Source organism: Pan paniscus, chromosome 6 (genome assembly GCF_029289425.2).
Source record: "Pan paniscus chromosome 6, NHGRI_mPanPan1-v2.0_pri, whole genome shotgun sequence".
NCBI lineage: Eukaryota > Metazoa > Chordata > Mammalia > Primates > Hominidae > Pan > Pan paniscus.
Genome location: NC_073255.2, coordinates 139,710,583 through 139,728,436, shown reverse-complemented (window position 1 = coordinate 139,728,436; position 17,854 = coordinate 139,710,583). Strand labels below are relative to the sequence as shown.

The 17,854-nt window shown below is 39.6% G+C and overlaps 1 protein-coding gene across 2 annotated transcripts in view; it reads left to right on the top strand.

Moving 5' to 3' along the window:
- FBXL13 (F-box and leucine rich repeat protein 13) overlaps positions 1–17,854 on the top strand; it is a 263,877-nt gene that overhangs the window by 188,939 nt on the left and 57,084 nt on the right. For both annotated transcript variants that reach the window (XM_008963814.5, XM_008963808.7), the window contains exons 13-17: positions 4,176–4,274; positions 4,803–4,920; positions 5,021–5,183; positions 10,044–10,163; positions 10,905–11,031. In XM_008963814.5, coding sequence (XP_008962062.1) covers positions 4,176–4,274; positions 4,803–4,920; positions 5,021–5,183; positions 10,044–10,163; positions 10,905–11,031 — 627 coding nt within the window. The remainder of the gene's footprint in view (positions 1–4,175; positions 4,275–4,802; positions 4,921–5,020; positions 5,184–10,043; positions 10,164–10,904; positions 11,032–17,854) is intronic.

Genomic DNA, 17,854 nt, shown 5'->3' with positions numbered 1-17,854 from the left:
GCTCACTGGAAGTTCCGCCTCCCGGCGATTCTCCTGCCTCAGCCTCCTGAGTAGCTGGGACTATAGGCGCGTGCCACCATGCCTGGCTAATTTTTTTGTATTTTTAGTTGAGATGGGGTTTCACCGTATTAGCCAGGATGGTCTCAATCTCCTGACCTCGTGATCTGCCCACCTTGGCCTCCCAAAGTGCTGGGATTACAGGCGTGAGCCACTGCACCCGGCCTGGAATCCTTTTCAGTCTTGTCTGTTGCCAAACTCTGCACTCTTTCCCAGACTTTATCTTACTCCTAAATTTAATTCATTCATCCCCTCATAGTTGTCCAACACAGTAGGAAATTCAAAAAAAGAGTACCTGAACATCTCTTTGAAGGAAAGTAAGGCACACACGGATTGCAGGAAGAGTTATAAAGAGTCGTGGGCCATTTATTAGTTAGTGTTTCCCTGAAAGAAGAGGTCTATGGTAGGAGATGATTCAAAAACTGTCCAAGGGCTTCCTTACGCTATCTTTTCCCCAAAGATGCCCTTTTCTGTTTCTCTTTTTTTCTGACTATACATGGTCACTGTAGAAAATTTGAAAACTATCCACTCTTCAGAGATAATCACTATTAGCATTTGGTGTATTTCCTTCTGTGATGGTTAATTTTATGTCACTTTGGTTAGGCTATAGTGCCTAGTTGTTTGGTCAAACACCAGTGTAAATGTTGTTGCAAAGGTTTGTTTTGTTTTTATTTTTGAGATGTGATAAACATTTAAATCAGTAGACTTTGAGTAAAGTGGACTCCCCTCTATAATGTGGGTGAACTTCATTCAGTTGAAGATGTTAAGAATAAAGACAGGTCTCCAAGACTGAGGTTTCCTGAAGAGGAAACAATTCTGCTGCAAGACTTGCAATGTAGAAATTCTGAGTTTCTAGACTACCAGCCTGGTATACCAATCTCAGATTTGCCAGCCCCCACAATCACATGACCAATTCCTTAAAATACATTTCTCACTCTGTCTCTTTCTCTCTCCATACACACACATACACACACTTGGATGTTTGTGTGTGTGTGTGTGTGTGTATGTATGTATATATACTTGGATGTAAGTATATATACTTACATCCAAGTTCTGTTTCTCTGGAGAACCCTGACTGATATACTTTTTTTTTGTTCTTCATTTCCTCCCAGTTAGCACTTTTCAAACTGTCATGTCTGTGTGTAAATCACCTGTCTTGTTCAAGTGCAGCCTCTAAGTCAGTAGTGGTGGGCTAAGATTCTGTACTTTGAACAAGCTCCCAGGTGATGCCTATGCTGCTGGTCTATGGACCACATTTTGTATAGCAAGGCCTTATATAATCAACTTTTTCTTCATGAAATAATATCATGAGCTCAGTTATTCTCCTAAAACATTAACTTGTAACTGTATTGCACTCCATCACACGAATGCCATAAATTTGTTCAGGCTTTAGAAACATATTTCCCAAAGTCTTTTTAGAAAAATTATCCAAGTATAATCCCACCCAAAGGCCTGGCTTCTGTAGCACAATAGAAAAATACTAGAAATGTAGAAAAATTGTCCAAATATAATCCAACCCAAAGGCCTGGCTTCTGTAGCAAATCAGGCCTGCTTGCTCAGCCCCTGGTTTCAAGGGCTTCCCTTAGCATTTTTTTTCTTTTCTTTTTATTTCAATAGCTATAAAAATTCCTTTGGCCTTTGTCTGGGTGCTCATATTATTAGTGTCTGCTGAGAAGGGGAACCTACTGAATAGACATGGTTCTCAGAAGCCATTCATACATTCCTCCATTTATTCATGTAATAATATTACTCAATTATCTCATCAGTTGTTATAGGCACCGTGCTGGGAGCTGTATACAGGGGATTCATTTAATAACTAATCAATCATAAAATGAATATAATTGTAGTTATGATAATTACATGGTGATGTAAGTATATAACAAGAAACTGGTCTAATCTAAGGGTCAGGAACACTTCCTAAGGAAGTGACATTTGAGTTGAGCTCTGGTTGTCCTGGGGCTATGACACTCAGTTCCCTAACTTTTGGCTAGTCCTTTCTGAATAGGTGGAGGCTCTGATGACAGAACCTTGGAAGTCACCTTTAGTGAGAGGTGGCGCAAATGAAGTCTCCAAAGGTCTCCCTAGAGGTCCATTGTAGCTGCTGCTCCTCATTGTCCCTGTCATACTCTTCTGGAGATGACCCTTCAGGGGAGTTCCCCTTCTGTCTGCTTCTGGGCAGCATCTCAGTTTCCCTTTACTGAATCTGAACACAATCTGATTTCCTATCTGTGTCCATTTGTTACAGGAAATGCAGTCTAAATAACAAATTATCTTAAGGTAATTCATTATAGGCAAATATTTTGATCTTTGAATCAGTCATTATTTCGGACACTCTCTGCCACTGCTCTTTCCATTAATGTGGATAATGATAGTTGAAAAGAAAGAAATCGGTACTACAAAGCTACAGTAATTGAAACAGTATGGCACTGGCATAAGGATAGACATATAGAACAATGGAGTAGAATTGACAGTCCAGAAATAAATCTATACATTTATGGCCAATTGTCTTTTGAAAAGGGTGCTGAGACCATTCAATGGGGAAAAGAATACTTTCTTCAACAACTGGCGCTGGGGCAACTGTATATCCACATGAAAAAAAAAGTGAAGTTGGACCCCTACCTCACACGATGTATAAAAATTAACACAAAATGATCAATAACCTAAATATAAGAGCCAAAATAATAAACCCTTTTGAAGAAAAAATAGGAGGTAAATCTTCATGACCTTGGATTTGGCAATACATTCTTAAATATGACACCAAAAGCATGAACAACAAAAGAAAAAATAGATAAACTGAACTTCATCAAACTTAAAAGTGTTTATGCATCGAAGTACATGATTTTAAAAAATGAGAAGACAACCTACAGAATGGAAAATAATTTTGAGTCATACATCTAATAAGGACTTGGTATCCAGAATATATGAAGAATTCTTATAATTCAACAACAAAAAGACAAACAACCCAACTAAAAAAAAAAAAAAAGGCAAATAACTTGACTAGACATTTTCCCAAAGAAGATATACCAATGGCTAGCAAGTACATGAAAAGATACTCATATCATTATTCATTAAGGGGATGCAAATGAAAATCACAATGGAGTACCACTTCAAGCCCACAAGGAAATTTGTTTTAATGGGAAATAAGTGTTGGTGATGTGGAGAAATTGGAACACTTATAGATTTCTGGTGGGTAGGTAAAATGGTGCAGCACCTGAAGAAAACATTTTGGTGGTTCTTAAAAATTAAGCATAGAATTACCATATGATCCAGCAATTCTCCTCCTAAATATATACCCAAAAGAATTGAAACCTGATATTCAAACAAATAGATGTACATGCATGTAGATATTCAATATCCAAAAGATGGAAACAATCCACATACCCATTAACAGATTAATGGATTTTTAAAACGTAGTTTTTCCATTGAATAGGATATTATTCAGTCATAAAAAGGATTGAGGTGTTCCTGCATGCTACAATGTGCATGAACCTCAAAAACATTACACTAAGTGAAAGAAGCCAGGAACAAAAGGCCACATATTGTATAACTCCATTTATATGAAATATTCAGAAAAGGTAAATTTATGGAGACAGGACACCGATTAATGATGCCAGGGGCCAGGAGGAAAGGAGTATAGGCAGCAATTGCTTAATGGGTACAGGATTTCCTTTTGGGTGATGAAAATGTTTTGGAACTACATTTAGGTGCTGGTTGCACAACATTATGAATGATTAAATAACTTATGTAAGTGGTTAATTTTTTTTAATTAAAAAAATTTTTTTAAAGAGACAGGGTCTTGCTGTGTTGCCCAGGCTGGCCTTGAACTCCTGGCTGAGGTGATCCTCCTATCTCAGCCTCCCAAGTTGCTGAGACTACAGGCATGCACTGCTGCATCTGGCTTACATGGCTTATTTTATGTTATATAAATTTTACCTCGATAAAAAAATTAAATAAAAAAAAGAAATCAAGACTAGATTCTTTCCCTCTTGTGTCTGCCATAGTTTATGGTTAATTTTAAAACATAGTAACAAAATTATGGTGTATCTTTGGTTATTACTCCCTTGGATTTTTATCATGCTAATGCATTCTCCCATTATTTTCTACTCTGTACAATTCAGATTTCAGTCCAAGGCTTCAGGTACATTTCAAACAGCTGCACTGGAATTATGCATCTTACCATTAATGACATGCCAACTCTGACGGACAACTGTGTAAAAGTAGGTAGTTGGGAAGTACCTTTACTTTTCTGTCCCATAAGATAGATATATGTTCTAATGGCTTGAATTACTGAAAAATATGAATGGACTTTTCATTTTAGTTATTTTAAAATAGTAATAAAATCATTGAAAAGTTTCCACACATGCACATACCCTTGAAAACATGTGAATCCTTAAATATCCTAAGAAACCTTGTTTCACAGTTAGGAATTTTTTTAGTGATGTTATAGCCTAAGCACAAACTTTGAGTTTAGTTCTCCATGCTAAGCTGCCAAATGTAGTAATTTTTTTCAGTAGTCCATTTCTCATATTTTCCCATACTCTTAGTACATGATTTAATTCTGATTCCTCCACATTAGTCAAATGTAGGTGTATTAAAATGTATGGAAAAATCCAGTTTTCTTTGAAATTAGGAAAATTAACAGTTAACATGTATGTCTCTAATATATTGAAGGAAAAAATGACTTCATTACCTTGCTAAACCTGTTCTGTACACTTGATTAATTTAATCATTTTTTTCTTCTGAAGGCTTTAGTTGAAAAATGCTCTCGTATTACATCGCTGGTTTTCACTGGTGCACCGCATATCTCCGATTGTACTTTCAGAGCTCTTTCTGCTTGTAAACTCAGAAAGATCCGATTTGAAGGTCTGTTATATTAAAAATGTGGTTCAGCATTATTGTTTACTTTTACTCTTGTGGCATTCTAAATACAATACTTGTCTTTTCTTCTGTTTTTTAAAAACAGGAAATAAAAGGGTTACTGATGCATCCTTCAAATTTATAGACAAGAATTATCCAAATCTCAGTCACATTTATATGGCTGACTGCAAGGGAATAACAGACAGCAGCCTCAGATCCCTTTCACCTTTGAAGCAACTGACTGTGTTGAATTTGGCAAATTGTGTAAGGTAATGAGTCATTCAGTAATATATTCAAGAAACGTTGATTATCTAGTATGTGCCAGGTTCTCTCCTAAGGAACTTATGGTTCGTGGGGTAAACATGAAAGTCAAGAGTTCATGTGTTAAAGTAGAGGTAAGTGCAGAGTTCTGTGGTTATAAGAAAGAGGGGCTCCCAACCCAGGTTGATCATATGGGGTGTAGGGGAAGCTCAGGATACGAGGAATTATGGACCCTTGTAAAATTAAGGAAACTCACAGGAATACTTACAGGCTACCTTTCCTATTGAGGGTTTCCATAGCTAGTTCAGTTAACATGATCTTTTCCCACATGGACTTTCTGACTTGCTTATGAAGAACCAATCTCATTGAAGGTTTTCCTCTTGGGTACGGGTTAGATTGTTCCTCTGTGAAGAATTTCTGACAAATGGACAGAGGGTGGGTTCTTACTGAAATCCTTTCTTTAGCTGGGCCACTATTGGACTACTCTCCTGGTATTCTCAGGAGCAAATTCTGTTTTTTTGTTTTGTTTTGTTTTGTTTTGTTTTTGAGACAGAGTCTCGCTGTGTTGCCCAGGCTGGAGGGCAGTGGCACGATCTCAGCTCACTGCAACCTCTGCCTCCCGTGCTCAAGTGATTCTCCAGCCTCAGCCTCCTGAGTAGCTGAGATTACAGGTGTGTGCCACCCCACCTGACTAATTTTTGTATTTTTAATAGACAGAGGGTTTTACCACTTTGGCCAGGCTGTTCTTGAATTCCTGACCTCAAGTGATCCACCTGCCTCAGCCTCCCAAAGTGCTGGGAATACAAGTGTGAGCCTCTGCACCCGGCCAAGGATCAAGAGGTTTCTGCTGAAATCTGTTCCCCAGTGGGTAGCTCAGACTCTTACCTATGTAGAATTCTTATAATCTTATAGGGCCAGATAATAACAAAATAGCATTTGATCCACAAAATAGTACTTGATCCACATTGAAGTTGGCTAATATTTGGGAAAGCACAAGTCAGCATAATAATCTAAGCTACACAGAATCTTTTATTTATTTATTTTTATTTTTTAGAGACAAGGTCTTGCTCTATTGCCCAGGCTGAAGTACAGTTGCACAGTTACTGTAACCTTGAACTCCTGGGCTCAAGCGGTCCTCCTGCCTCAGCCTCCCAAGTAGCTAGAACTACAAGGCACACTCCATCATATCCAGCTAGTTTTTAAATTTTTCTAGAGTCGGGGTCTCACTATATTGCCCAGGCAGGTCTCAAAGTCCTGGCTTCAGGTGATCCTTCCACCTTGGCCTCCCAAAATGCTGGGATTATAGGCATGAGCCACTGCACTGGCCCACTACACAGAATCTCAACCTATGTTGTCTGTTATTAAAATGGGGAGGCAGCATGGGTCATTGGGAGCTGGAGGAGATATAAGGGTTTGGAATGGGAAAAACCTGGATTAGGAAATGAGGGCTCCAGCCAAGGGCCAGTGAAGAATTAAAGCCTCCCGCCAACAGCCATGTGAGTGAGCCTGGAAGCAGACCCTACAGCCCCAGTCAAACCTTCAGATGACTGAAGCTCCAGCTGGCATCTTGACTACACACTCATGAGAGACCCTGAGCTAGAACCACTCTAGTTCACTTCTAAATCCCTGAGGTCCAGAAACTGGGAGATAATAAATGTTTGCCATTTAAGCCACAAAGTTTGGATCAATTTGTTACATAGTAATAATAACAGTGAGACACCCACCCACACACACGCACACACACTACATACACAAGTGTGTATCAACTAATTTCTATCTGTATGAATATGTGAAATAAAACTGAATTTCATTCTTGCATTTCGTGCAGGCTTCTGCGGGTTAATTATTCTTTTTTTTTTTTTTTTTTTGAGATGGAGTCTCACTCTGTCACCCAGGCTGGAGTGCAGTGGTGCGATCTTGGCTCACTGCAACTTCTGCCTGTTGGGTTCAAATGATTCTCCTGCCCCAGCCTCCCAAGTAGACAGGCGCCCACCATCATCCCTGGCTAATTTTTGTATTTTTGTAGAGATGGGGTCTCACCATGTTGGCCAGGCTGGTCTTGAACTCCTGACCTCAGGTGACCCACCTGCCTCGGCCTCCCAAAGTGCTGGGATTACAGGCGTGAGCCACTGCGCCTTGCCTAATTAATCTTAAATGGAAGTTTTCTGCCTCCAGAAGTAGAGGTGACGAGACACTTCAAAGGGCTCTGCCAAAAATATTCAGATCCGTGATTAAATATATTTTCAATATACTGCTGAGGTCACAAAGAGTAAGAGAAATATCCAGTAGCCTTGAATCCCCTCATTCTTTTCTACTCTCTCAATGAACAAATTCCTTGAGATGAATAGTGAATAGCCAGCAAACATAAAAGGTTGAGCAGCTCTGAGCACAAATTTTATGACAACAATTGCCTTTGAGAGAATCAGCTCTGAGCAAGACTCAAAGTAGGGAGGCAGAACCTGAGACTTCTGCAGGGTTTGTACCTCTTTAAGGGGGCAGAGTGGTCTCAGGTAGGTAGTTCCTGAGCTCCTGGAAGAAGTTAGCACAAAGCTTCTCAGGCTAGAGATTAAGATCAAATAAATAGGTGCTCAAAGTCAAAGATTGTCAAAATGCACAAAGATATAAGTCACCATGAGAAAGAGTCACAGAAACAGCAAAATACATTTGACCTTCAGGTAATTCAGATACAGGAATTGTCAGACATGGATTGTTAAGTAAACATGTATGAAATGTTTGAAGAAATAAAAAATGGGATCAGAAATATGAGCAGACAACCAAACATGATAAAACAATTAGATTTATCTGGGAAAAAAAACCTAACTTTTAGAAACAAATGATGTAATATAGTTATTGAAATAAACAATGGAATGCTGATCAGCAGATTAGAACTCACCGAGGAGAGAAGTATAGAGCTGGGAGATCATTCTGAAGAAATGACAACAGAGGGAGGATGAAAAAGTATAACATATAGGGTAAAAAGATTAAGCTTAATTTCAGAGTTTTAAGATTTTAATATGCACATATAAGAGTTAAACCTAAAATAGTAAGTTGGGTAGTTAAAGAATTTTTGTTTTTCTCAAACACACATCAATCCTTTAAAAAATCATGCATGGACAAAATTTAAAAGCAAGTTCCAGCAACTTTCAAACTATTTTTATCAACAAATGGTATTCTCTCACTACAAAGCAATGGGAATCAGCAACAAAAAGATAAATTAAAAATACATATTTAAAAGAATTTAAAAGTAAAAATCCTAAGGTGTCAGAATCACCTGAGGAGCTGAATAAAACTATAGATGCCCGTCGGGCGTGGTGGCTCACGCCTGTAATCCCAGCACTTTGGGAGGCCCAGGTGGGCGGATCACGAGGTCAGGAGATCGAGACCATCCTGGCTAACATGGTGAAACCCCGTCTCTACTAAAAATACACAGAATTAGCCAGGCATGATGGCAGTCGCCTGTAGTCCTAGCTACTCGGGAGGCTGAGGCAGGAGAATGGTGTGAACCCAGGAGGCAGAGCTTGTAGTGAGCTGAGATCGCGCCACTGCACTCCAGCCTGGGCGACAGAGCGAGACTTGGTCTCAAAAACAAACAAACAAACATACAAAAAAAACTATAGATACCCAAGCCCTACTTCAGAGCTATTGAGTCTGAATCTTTAGGGATGAAACCCCAGCTTGTGTATTAAAAAACAAACAAACAAACAAAAAAACAGCATGGATACTTTTGATATCCAGGTTTGGCCCTAACTGTATTAACCAATTAATTTGGATCATTACCTCAATAATCTTTTCCATTGACTTTTAATCCTTTCTTGACTATAATATGAATTTCTACACACACACACACACACACACACACACACACACACACACACACACATCCTTAACTGCTTTCCTAGGTGCTGGCACACTCCCCCTCTTATAGGTGGAAGGTTGATGGGCACGCAGGCATTGCATCCACCTACTATGGCTCATTCAGCTGAAACAGGATATCTTTTTCCTTAACTGCTCAGTTCTTTGCAAATCTGAACAAACGGAGGGTGTAAACGGATGTCAGCAATCAGCATGTTTTGCGCCCAGTGTTCTTCCCATCTGTATGCCCACCTGTAGAGCTGTTGTGAAACTGCCTCTTAGGATTGCAATGGTGGAAACTCCTGTCCTGCTTTATTTGCTGAAATGCTTCTTAGAAGGATCTGGTGGTTCTCAAATGGAATTAGAAATGAAGATCCCAATGGAAGACAGGGAACTGATGGGCCAAACAGACATCCAGCCATTTATAAAGCAAGATCAACATGGTAGGGCTATGGCACTGACACACAGAAGTTTCTGATTAGGATAGTTTGGGAAGGCTGAGGTCAAGGTCTTCTTCCAGCATCAGGTTTTCTCTGATTCAGAAGGAAAGAAGCCAAAGGGCTCATATTGGGTTTCCTATCCAGCAAATTGACCTTGTATTTAGTGAAAATTCCTCCAAAATCATGGCAGTAGTTTGACTCTTAGTCTTGGTTCTCACTCTCCTAAGTTTTGATCTTTTTCTTTTGCAGGAAATGGTATCAGGGACTACTTAACTTGATCACTTTTTAACCCAAGAGAAAAAGACCTTGAGGGCCATCTGTCTTATTAAAAATTATGAACAAAGGAAGAGAAATAACATTTTAATTAATACTTCTCCCATTCCTCTCATTAATACATTTTATTACATTAAAATCTATATAATCAAATTTGGTTTTAAAATATTGACAAAATACCAGTATATAGATATTACCTTGCTATTTTAGAAATATATTGGGTATGGTAGCTATTACTTTAATACTATTCTATATGTTTATATATAGAATCACATGTAAAATTTTTCTCACTCTTTCCTACAGAATTGGTGATATGGGACTAAAGCAATTTCTTGATGGTCCTGCAAGCATAAAGATAAGAGAGCTAAATTTAAGCAACTGTGTGCGGCTAAGTGATGCCTCTGTTATGAAACTATCTGAGCGGTATGATAAAACAGTCTTTTACATCATATCATTAGTATTGTATATTTGATAATAGGAGACATGAGACACCTAAAAGCAAAGATTTCATGACATTTGGGGGAACATCAGAGATGCCCAGAAGCTGGTTAAATGTTCAGTGAAACCATGTGAAAGACATTGAAGTCATAGATTGGACCAATTTTTAAATTATATTATTATATTTAAATTACATCTGAGGGAGTCGTTCCTGAAATGATGAATATCTAGATATGGGTGGCTTCCCTGTACTTTTTCAAGGAGATTTTCTCTAATCTCCCTTTTCCAGGAGTTTATCTTTACTCCAGCATTTCCCAAGGGGTGTTCTGGCTGTTTAGTTTATTCTTGACTCCCCTCTTGTCAGGGGTCTTGTACAATTCCTGTAGCAAACTTGTAAGGGATAAGTAGGGTTCTTAACTTGCACTTTTAGTGGTCATTCACTATGGTACTTACATGATAGTTTTTGATATGTGACATATTTTTTCCTTATTAGAAATTGTAATATGAAACTAAATTACAGAAAGAAAGTCATATAATAATCTACTGCCCTTTCATGCAACTTTGTAATGTCAAATTCCTTTCTACTTTTAGTCTTACTTTTATGTTGAGTAAAGGAAAATCTTTGCTTCAATACCATTTGTTTTCCCAAGATAGTTTTTATATGAAGAAATTGCTTACTGACAATATGATTGACAGCTAAAATTAATCCATGCTACTTTCTTTTAGCTGCCCTAATTTAAACTACTTGAGTTTACGAAATTGTGAACATTTGACTGCCCAAGGAATTGGATATATTGTAAACATCTTTTCCTTGGTATCAATAGATCTCTCTGGAACAGACATCTCTAATGAGGTAAAAAAATTCAAAACAGTACAATGACTTTTATTGTTTTCTATAATACAATTATTTGCTATTTTGTAAATAATGGAGAGAACAATAATATGTTTTATTTGTTATTCTATTATAAAAGTTAAGTTTAGGGATATTGTTTCTAGAAGGGTGATAGAAAAGTTTCTTTGAATCAACAGTCATGTTTCTGTGTTTAAAAAATAGCAAAATACAGTATTTTGGGGAAAGTCATGACAGATAAGAGTATGTCATGATAATTTGAGATTTGTTTCATTACAGAAGTTTGGTCAGTATGGAGATAATATATGTTAGATGGCTTAACTATATTTTTCTTATGGATTGCACATTTTATGAGACTACCCGAATGCCTTGAGATCTAAGTCTTTAGTTCAAGACTAAACTCTAGAAATGGCCTCAACAAATCTACAAAAGGATATGGAATTCATTTCCTGCAAGCTGCTGATTGTATTCATCAGGGTTGAGACTCAGGCCACATCCATCTTATCCCTCTGGGACTGCCCCATTTACTAATCAAAAGGAGGATAACCCTGAGAGATTTGCCATGTTTCTGAAAGAACTATGGGCTATAGTTATACAAGGAATATATGGACTTCTCTTGAAAATCATGCATTTGGAGGGATATAGGAAGACAATATCTTATATCCTATATCCTTCCTATATAGGAGGGATATAGGAAGATATAGGGAGGTAAGGATCCCTCCTCCATCTGCTTGCTAAATCCCTATTCATCCCTGAAATATCAACTGTCTATGAGGGCCTTCTCTGAGAAGCCCTACCTTGCAGGCAAGCACTGGAATTTCTCTGTTTGCATCTCCAGCCCCAGTGCATCCTTTAACATGAACCGTTTCTGTTTCTCACTGCATTGCAGACATCTGTTATGTGTTTATCCTTCATCAACATTCGGTGGGGCCTTTTAAATGAAGGACTAGATCTGTTCATTGGTCTAGGTTCTTTCCTTTCTTTATCTATGAATGAACTTGGATTCAGCCTCCTTTCTGCTAGATGACCTCCTCTTCCCTTCCATATCGTCCATGAGTGATATGAGATTGTGGGTAGGGAGCAGTACCATGGAGTCAACTCATTATGGCAGGGTCAGTGTCTGGTCTTCTCAATGTTGTCTTCTGTCCAAGCTGGAATTCACTGAGATGTACGAGGGCCCGTTTGGTGTTTAGTTTCCCGTCCAGGTGGATCCCTGATGTCTCTTCCTTGTTCCAACTCCAAGGCCCCTTCAAGTCTTCAGGTTTCCCTGTCGTGTCTGCCTTGCTGTGGGCTCCTCTGGGTCTTCCTGGGTCATGGAGATCCTGTGAGGCTGTCTTAGGTCCACAGTCCTAGACACCTGCTGGAGACATTTTCTTGCTCCCACATCATGAATGTGTTTGCCCTCAAACTCATGACTCACCCTCCCCTTGCTCTGCTACAGGGTGACTCACACAAGTCAACTAGATTCCATGTTAGGGTTGGTGCTTGTGAGACATTTGTGAGTGATTACAGGGCCAGTAGAAGGGACATTCCAGGGTTTTCCTCTACCTTTCTTTGCATCATCATCATCAGCTGCATTTCCTTAGTGTTCTACTCCCCTCTGAACCACAGGCCTGCTGTGGTTCCAGCTTCCCTGAATGAACTCGGCCTCTGGGCTTCAATAACATCATATCTTCCCATTGTCCTTCCAGCATAGGGACAGTAGTGGCTTCCTACTGCTGCTAAGTTCTAGATTTTGTCACTGTCCCATTTGGCTTCTCAGTTTCTCTACCACCTATGTAGCCATTCCCCCATTAAAATTAAATCTCCTCAGTTTTGCATGCTCAGGGTTGTTTCTGCTTTTCCCATTGACTCTTAACTGGTACAATGACGAGCACAGGAACACTCTGTCTTATTGCTTTTATGAACCCTACTAGGAAAGGTGGAATGGGTTCCCATCTACTTAGGCCCCCAAGCCTACCTGGGGGTTCCAACTTTCTCTCTAGATGGATAGAAAGTGAGAAGGTCTAGAACAGACCCCCATATGATGAATTTCTCAGCATTTGCTTCCCTCTGGCTCTCCCCTCCCCTCCTCTTTTCCCCTGTCCTCTCCTTTCCTCCTCTCCCTTCTCATCTTCTTCCCCTCCACCTCTTCTCTCCCCTTTTCTCATATTTGCTCCTTTCCTTTTGACATAGATTCTTTTCCTAATCTGGGGGTGGAAAAAATGTTCCAACTGATTACATGGTTTTGAAAAATGTTATGCCCCAAGTCTTTCAGGGCTTGGGCTTTTGAAGCTTAAAGGCCCAGGATTTTTATCCTGTGTTCTTTTGTAAGAACCTTTTCCTGACACATAGGAGTAGAATCGCCAGCTGTTGTCTGAAGGGTCACAGAGTGACAAGAAGTAGAGAATCAAAGCACATTATAAAACACATCAAAATATAATTCCCCCACAGCACTTACCACAAGGCTGAAGTGCCTGGGGGAATATTTGTTGACTGAATGGAGTAAAGGTTAAAATGCTTTATTTAGTTTTTAGGAAACTTTGAGGAAAGCTCAGGTTTTATTTTTAAAGACTGTGTATTAAAATTTTATCTACAGAGGACAAGTTAAAAACTTAGGAATATAGGCCAGGCACGATGGCTCATGCCTGTAATCCCAGCACTTTGGGAGACTGAGGCAGGCGGGTCACTTGAGCCCAAGAGTTTGAGACCAGCCTGGGTAACATGATGAAACCCCATCTCTACAAAACATACAAAAATTAGCCGGGTGTGGTGATGTGCACCTATAGACCCAGCTACTCAGGAGGCTGACAGGTGGGAGTATGGCTTGAGCCCAGAAGGTTGAGGCTGCAGTGAGCTGTGATTGTACCACTGTACTCCAGCCTGGGAAACCTGGGCAACAGAGTAAGATCCTGTCTCAAGAAAACAAAAAACAAAAAACTTAGGAGTATGGCCTCGAGTTCTAGTCTCTGTTTTTATTTTCTTCTGAAGCATGTATGTAATTTAAGAGAATTGTAAATGGATATCTATGGGGAAGTATACTAATTGTTTTCTGCTAAAAGATTGAAAAAAATAAGTCTTCTGTTGTTTTCTTCCTCCAAGTCAGTTAAACTCTGATCTAAAAGGCAAATGATTGACAATTACAGTGCTACAACAGCTGAGGAAGCTAACCTCAAACAGTGAAGTTAAAATGAGTCAGCCCGGATGTCAACTTGGGCAGCTAAACACCAGCCTGATTGATTATAGGTCTGAGTAAGTGCAAATTTGACTACAGACGTAACATTCAGGATTTAAACTCTGGAATGTTACAGATACCCACCAGAGATCAAATGTGACCAGTTGTGCCATTTGGGAGAAAATTTCCCATGTTTTCTAATAATTATGTTCATTCTCAATTCTTAATGGTGAATTTTCAGTTAGAATCACACTACACATTTAGTTAACAAGTATTTACTCTGACTACATTGTGCTCAGTGCTGAGAATACTGGAATGAACAAAACAGACATGATTCCTCTTCCTAGTACTTACATTCTAGTGGGAAGACAGGAGTAGGGCTAGTGGTTACAAAGTATGACGAGTGTGAAAAACAGAGAGGGGAAAGCTAACCTAGCTCAGAGATTCTTTTCCCAGAGAAGAAAGGGTGTTCTGTGAGCCAAAGAAGCAGCCTGCACAAAGGCATGGAGGTTTAAAAGTGTGAGATATCAAGAAACCTACACATTTGGGTATGGCTTATTGGCGAGAAGTATGGTGAGAGATGATGTTTGAGAGGTAGACAGGGGTCAGGTCATTGAGGGCCCAGAGGCCACATTAAGGAATTTGAACTCTGCTCTTTGGACCGTGGAAGGACATTCAGTATTGTCAGTTAGAACAGTAACATGGTCAGATTTATATTCCGAAAGGCTCACTTCTATCTGCTAGACAGATATGGGAATCACAGATGCATAGTGACCAATTGTCAAGTAGTCATCCAGGTGAAAAGTTATGAACGCCTGTGTTAGGGAGAGGGCAGTAAGCATGTAGCAAAGTCAGCACAGTTGGGAGACACTGAGGAAGAAGAAACAATGAGATAGAGCTCAACTGAATGTGAGGATAAGGAAGAGAGGGAGTGAATCAAGGATGGCACCAGATTTTTGGCTTGAGCATCTGCATAAAGTATGGTGTGCCTTCCTGAGCTGTGTCCCTTACACAGTCAGGGAGCAGGTTTGCTGCAGGTTGGGAAAACGAACATGTTTAGTTTGATTCACTTGCAAGACAGCTTTATAGAGATGTTGCTCAGGAAACTAATTGAAATTCACACCTCAAAAGTAGAAGAGCTCTTTGGGGTTGGAGAGGCTAAAGGGACACTGTGTTCTGAAAAATCATGAAAACTCATGAAGAAGTTGATCAGCAAAGGCAAAAATCCAGACATTTAGAAATCCAGAAAGATGTTTATTGGAGAGAGCTAACTTAAATGGGGGAAGCAAAGAGGAGAACACAGTTATTTCAAGATTTGTGTTTCTTATAATAATCTTATTCTCCTCAGTTATTCCTTTTGTGGAAAATAGTGAATCATTTATTGTATCACCCATGAATAAAAGTTGTTTAGGAAGTTACCTACCAAGTACATATTAGGGAAAGAGGAAATATGTCAATTTGCCTCTTCTAATATAAACAGGATAGGGTTTCTAAGTGGGAGAAATAGCTTACTAATGTGATAATATCTTAAGGTATCTTTAGAAATCTTTAATCTTCTACAGCTTTTCAAAATGTTCACTTAAATGGGCTATTATTCATTCCCTTCCTGCTCCAGAGGATTATTTGAATGTGAGGTTATATCTCCATGTATGTGGGAAAATATTTCCTGCTAGTTAATTGGATTATCATTTGCTAAAGACCACAGGATCCATGGTGAGGGCAGTTCAGTCTGTTACTTAAGTTGCCTTAGTCACCGCCATATTTGTTGTTTAAAGGAAAAGTGAGTCACGGCAGTGTCCCAGACAGTGTGCTTAGACAGTGGTTTAAGAAGACTCTTTCATTTGCTTGATTTTCAGAATTTTTTATTATGAGTACAAGATCTTGAGCGCCTGTTATGTAGGTCCTGGAGTCCCCTCACTAGAATATCAGATCCATGAAGACTGAAACGTTGTTTTCCCAGAACCCTGGGAAGTAGTAGGCACTAGATTAATTGCTCATTGAATGAAGGAAAAAAATGCTAGGCTCTAGGATTAACAAATGTGAGTAAGACCTATTTTCTGCAGCCCAATTTGGAAGGGTGTGTGTGGGGAATTTAGATGTGATGGGGCAGGCATAGTGATAGAGGTGAGGAGAGGAAAGGATCTCTTAATTCAGCCTGCCCAACACAGAAGCATGTGAATGTATCCTTGTTCAAGGAACTTGATGTAGCTTAGTCCTGCTAGAATACACTATATAAAAAAGATATCATGGAGGGAATGTCATGCTGTGTCAAGGAGATTGGACTTGAACCAATGGGTGATGTGTAGGGGAGTCATAGTCATAGTCAGCCTTCCATTTTAGGTAGATTATTTGAGTTGTTCTCTGGGGGACAGACTGAAAAGGAGAAGGACTGGGGGCAGGGAGGGAAATAGGAGGTATTTTAGTAGTTAAAGGAAGAGATGAGGAGTTCTTGAACTAGGTCAGAGGCTAGAACAAGCATGGAAAGGACATATTAAAGAATGTTTAGTAGCTAAAACCGAAAGAACTTGGTGATTGATTATTGTGGAAAATGAGGACCTCGGTGGAGGGATGGGAGGATAAGAATTGACTTAAAAGTTCTGGCTTTGGAATAAAAAAATTAAAAATTGGCCAGGTGTGGTGGCTTACGCCTGTAATCCTAGCATTTTGGGAGGCTGAGGTGGGCAGATCACTTGAGCTCAGGAGTTCAAGAGCAGCTTGGCCAACGTGACACAACCCCATCTCTACAAAAATACAGAAAAAAAAAATTTAGCCAGGCATGGTGGCATGCGCATGTAGTCCCAGCTACCTGGGGGGCTGAGGTGGGAGGATCACTTGAGCCCAGGAGGTCAAGCCTGCAGTGAGCCGAGATTGTACCACTGCACTCCAGCCTGGGTGACAAAGTGAGACCCTGTCTTAAAAAAAAAAAAATTAAAAAAATTTTTTTAAAATCTGGCTTTGGGAGGATGGAGGTCCCACCTCTAAAAAGATAGGTAATATAGGAGAAATAACAGGTTTTGAGAGAAAGATGGTTTTGGTTTTATCAGATTGAGTTAGAATCTGTGGGATATTCAGGCCAAAGGATTGGGAGAGAAATGATTACCGGACCTGCAGATGGGGGAGTCATTCTCATGGAGGTGTGAATGTGGCCAAGATCCTCAAGGAGGGCATAGGGGCATGAGGAGAAATGTACTCCCAGGAAGAACATAGCAGAACATCAGTGTTTAAGGAGTGGAAAGAAGAAGATGAATCCATGAAGGAGACTAAAGAAAGAAGGTCAAAAAGATTGTAAGAGAACCAGGTGATGTAGTCAAGTGTGGAGTGTAATGGGAATAACAACAGTGTCTAATAAAACCGAGAAATTAAATCACAGAAAGATGAGAATTAAAGAAAGAAAAATTTTTTTAGAGAAAGGGTCTCACTCTGTCCCCCAAGCTAGAATGCAGTGGCACCATCAAAACTTACTGCAGCCTCGACCTCCTGGGCTGAAGCAATACTCCTGCTTCAGCCTCCTGAGTAGCTGGGACTATAGGCAAGTGCCACTACACCCAGCTATGACCAAAATTTGAAAGAACATTTACTGTTAATTAAAGAAACCCCTGTCTACCACTCCAGGACCACCTCATGCCCCTGCTCTGCTCATTTCCTTTCCCTCAGCCACACTGCTTTCACTTA